This window comes from Palaemon carinicauda, chromosome 4, assembly GCF_036898095.1.
Source record: "Palaemon carinicauda isolate YSFRI2023 chromosome 4, ASM3689809v2, whole genome shotgun sequence".
Lineage (NCBI taxonomy): Eukaryota > Metazoa > Arthropoda > Malacostraca > Decapoda > Palaemonidae > Palaemon > Palaemon carinicauda.
The window spans coordinates 194,660,706-194,665,573 of NC_090728.1; the positions used below are offsets into that span (position 1 = coordinate 194,660,706).

Sequence of the window (4,868 nt, forward strand, 5' to 3'; positions counted from 1 at the left end):
ATGATGTAGTTATGTTAAGCAACAAAACTGTTTACTGGATAATGTGTACTACAATAAAAATGAAATAAAAACCTTCTATTGTAATCAAGGTAATAAAAACTTTTATATGGTGTCATGGCTAGTGTTAAGATGCCAGATATCGCCTTTTTCTCCCGTTATGCGTTTTGAAATTCATGAAGCTAACTCTGGTCAGTTTATGTTATCAAGGAAATTATTTCATGGGTAATGTGTACTACAATAAAAAAACTTTCTTGATAATGGGAATAAAAACCTCCTAACTATATTGCCATCGCTACAGCATTGAGATGCCGGATATAACTTTTATCTCGCGTGACGCGTCCCGATATCTATGACGCTCACTGTACCATCATTCCCCCAAAATATATTTTCCTTTATTTCACTTCCAGGGACCATAAGGACGAGAAAACCTTATCTTATAATCATAGAAATAAAAACCTAAATATGTGGCCATCGCTAGTGTTGAGGTGCCAGATATTGCCTTTTTCTTGCGTGACGTGTCTCGAAATTTATGAAACTAAATGTACCATCATTCTGAAAAAAATACATTTTCCTTTTTTTTTTACTTTCAGGGATTATGATGAGAAAACCTTATCTTATAATCATAGAAATAAAAACCTAAATATGTTGCCATCATTAGCGTTGAGATGCTGGATATCGCCTTTTTCTCGCGTAACACATTCCGAAAATTATGAAACTAACTATCATTCTGAAAAAAATACATTTTCCATTTTTTCACTTTCAGGGATGATGATGAGAAAACCTCATCTTACAATCATAGAAATAAAAGCCTAAATATGTTGCTATCACTAGTGTTGAGATGCCAGATATCGCCGTTATCTCGCGTGACACAATTCAAAATTCATGAAACTAACTGTACCATCATTCTGCAAAAGTATATTTTCCGTTTTAATTTTTTTCACTTTCAGGGACTATGAAGATGAGAAAACCTTATCTTATAATCATAGGAATAAAAACCTAAGTATGTTGCCATCGCTAGTGTTGAGATGCCAGATATCGCCTTTTTCTCGCATGGAGCGTCTGGAAATTTATGAAACTAAATGTACTATCACTCTGCAAAAGTACATTTTCCATTTTTTCACTTTCAGGGATTATGATGAGAAAACCTTATCTTATAATCATAGAAATAAAAACCTAAATATTTTTCATCGTTAGTGTTGAGATGCCAGATATTGACTTTTTCTCGCGTGACACAATTCGAAATTTATAAAATTAACTGTACCATCATTCTGAAAAAATACATTTTCCATTTTTTCACTTTCAGGGACTATGAAGATGAGAAAACCTTATCTTATAATCATAGAAATAAAAACCTAAATATGTTGCCATCACTAGCGTTGAGATGCCACATATCGCCTTTCTCTCGCGTGACGCATTTCGAAATTTATGAAACTAACTATCATTCTGAAAAAAAATACATTTTCCATTTTTTCACTTTCAGGGATTATTATGAGAAAACCTGTTATAATCATAGAAATAAAAACCTAAATATTTTTCATCGCTATTGTTGAGGTGCCAGATATCGCCTTTTTCTCGCATGGCATGTCCGGAAATTTATGAAACTAACTATCATTCTGAAAAAAAAATCCATTTTCCAATTTTTTACACTCAGGGGTTATGATGAGAAAACGTTATCTTATAATCATAGAAATAAAAACCTAAATATGTTGCCATCGCTAGTGTTGAGGTGCCAGATATTGACTTTTTCTCGCATGTAGCGTCTTGAAATTTATGAAACTAAATGTACCATCATTCTTGAAAAAATACATTTTCCATTTTTTCACTTTTAGGGACTATGAAGATGAGAAAACCTATCTTATAATCATAGAAATAAAAACCTAAAAATTTTGCCATCGCTAGTGTTGAGGTGCCAGATATCGCCTTTTTCTCGCATGACACAATTGGAAATTTATAAAATTAACTGTACCATCATTCTGATAAAAATAAATTTTCCATTTTTTTACACTCAGGGATTATGATGAGAAAACGTTATCTTATAATCATAGAAATAAAAACCTAAATATCTTTTCATCAATAGTGTTGAGATGCCAGATATCACCTTTTTCTCGCGTGACGCGTCTCAAAATTTATGAAACTAACTGTACCATCATTCTGAAAAAATATATTTTCCTTTTTTCCCCCATCCAGGGATTATGATGAGAAAACCTTGTCTTATAATCATAGAATTAAAAACTAAATATGTTGCTATCACTAGTGTTGAGATGCCACATATCGCCTTTTTTTCACATGACGCATCTCGAAATTTATGAAACGAACTGTACCATCATTCTGAAAAAATACATTTTCCTTTTTTCCCCCATCCAGGGACCATGACGACGAGTCAAGCGTGTTCGACGTCGTTAGTAAACTGAACGAGGTCAAGGGAGTTAAGGGCCTCGGACGGTTCTTCAAGCAAATTGCCCAATCTGCCCGCCAGGGGGGAGGACAGGACGACTTCCTGGGATGCGTCAACATCCCTCTACAGGTAAGATTTTACTCCTGAGGGTGACATTCCTCCGAAGGGGAGCTTGCCATTTTTATATATTAATTAATTGTCTATACTTAGGTAATTTATTTATATATATATATATATATGTATATATATATATATATATATATATATATATATATATATATATATATATACACACATATCATCATCATTATCACCAGTCGTTGCTAGTCCACTGCAGGACAAAGGCCACAGACATTTCCTTCTAATCCCGTTTATTTATAGTCTTTCTATGATAGTGTATACCCACAGATTTTCTTAGTTCGTCTATCCATCGTCTTCTCTTCCTTCCCCTGCTTCGTTTGCAAGCTCCAGGAAACCATTCTGTTATTCTTCTTGTCCTATCATCGTCATTATCACTTTTATTATTCATCCCTTGCCTTTGATAAAATCCTTTTATTATTCATTCCCTGTTTTGGATAGAATCTCACTGTGTGAGATGTAACTCATGTATATTTGCGTACATGAATGACGTCATACCAGTGTAGTGTACATCTCTCTCTCTCTCTCTCTCTCTCTCTCTCTCTGTCTGTTCGGAGTATTCTATCAACAATTTAGCATACTTTCATATTCTTCTGCTACTAATAGTAAATATTAACTTTGCAATCTATAAATATTCCCCCTCTCTCTCTCTCTCTCTCTCTCTCTCTCTCTCTCTCTCTCTCTCTCTCTCTCTCTCTCTCTCTCTCTCTCTCTGTCCTGAGTATTCTATTAACACTTTAGCAAACTTTCATGTTCTTCTGCTACTACCAGTATTAATTATTAACGGGTTGCAATCTCTCTCTCTCTCTCTCTCTCTCTCTCTCCTCTCTCTCTCTCTCTCTCTCTCTCTCTCAATGAACAATTGATATGAAAAATAATAATTGGGATTTTCCAATCCTTTTTTTAGACTGGATAACTACGATGTTTTATATAGAAGTATTTGCAATGCAGTCCAGGGGGAACATATTTTAATACTTTTGTTTGGTGTTCCCATATTCCAATAAAAACAGCGAACTCTTTTGTTCAAAGCTCTTCATTTTCACAATGAATTCTAGATCATTTTTGAACAAAATTGAATTATGATAAGTCTGATCATTGATATATCAATCCAGTTTTGACTGACTTTTTTGGGGTATAAGTAATTCAACGTTTTAAATTTACTTAATGAATGATATGAACAAAGAACATTGCAAAATATTTTTTGTTTTTCCTTTTTTTCAATAATTGATATGTTTGTAATTAATCTGAATTTATTGAATTTCTATTTCACTCCTGATAAAAGGTATTAATTATATTAAGTCAGAAATTTACTTAATCGATATTGTGAAAGAACATTAGAAATTGCTTTTAGTATTTCTTTGAATAATTGATATGTTTATAATTCTGATTTAATTAAATTCTCATTGCACTCCAAATGGTATTAAATAAATATTAATTAAATATTGCAGATGACGTAATTTTTATTTTGATCGCAGCTTTTAGCAATCATTTCCTGACCTTTGATGTTACTTAATCAATCAAAACAACCTGGACATTTTCAAATAAATAAAAGTCGTAAAAGGAAGTTATGAATTAAAATTTTCCATTCATTATCCAGTGACAGAAGCCGTGTATTGTTCTCCTCTTCAGTAAATATGATTAACCAATCAAGAAGCTTAATAACGACCAATCAGAAAGCTCGTCTCATTTTTCAGGATCTTAAACCAACCCCACCTAGCGGGGGACGAACGAACTGTTGGAAGAAAATATACTAATTTATATTGGAATGAACTGTCCGCGTATTTGGCAGGCTTTTTATCTTTAGAAACAACTGAAATTCGAATATATTGTACATTTACCGAAGATATATACGATAAGTGTCGTAGTTTTTCTTCCAATTGGGAGGTTCAAATACCTAATTTATTGATGACATTGCAGTTTCTTTTCTTTACTTCATAGCAGCAGCGTTGTAGAAGTTAGTTTACACAGATTGAATATTGCCTACTACTTTTATTATCTATATATTGATACGATAGAGTATGTGTTATTTATTTTGTGTCACGCTCTAAGAAAACGAAAATAATTTCATGGTATACTCTTAGAAATTCACGCTTTAAAGAAAACGGAAATAATTTCATGGTATACTCTGACAAATTCACGCTTTAAAGAAAACGGAAGTAATTTCATGGTATACTCTTACAAATTCACATTAGACTTTGATTACTTAACCAAAGCACATCTTATATAGTTTTCCCAATTTTGTCTTCAGCACCTGACTGTTTTTTTTTAAATATTAGACAAAAAATTGAGTCCCATCAATTTCCATAACCTAGATTATAAAATTAATCTTTGGACT

The 4,868-nt window shown here is 32.6% G+C and overlaps 1 protein-coding gene across 1 annotated transcript in view; it reads left to right on the forward strand.

The window, feature by feature from the left end:
• LOC137639817 (uncharacterized) overlaps window positions 1–4,868 on the forward strand; it is a 164,531-nt gene that overhangs the window by 111,103 nt on the left and 48,560 nt on the right. Inside the window, exon 10 of the mRNA XM_068372059.1 lies at window positions 2,365–2,524. Coding sequence (XP_068228160.1) covers window positions 2,365–2,524 — 160 coding nt within the window. The remainder of the gene's footprint in view (window positions 1–2,364; window positions 2,525–4,868) is intronic.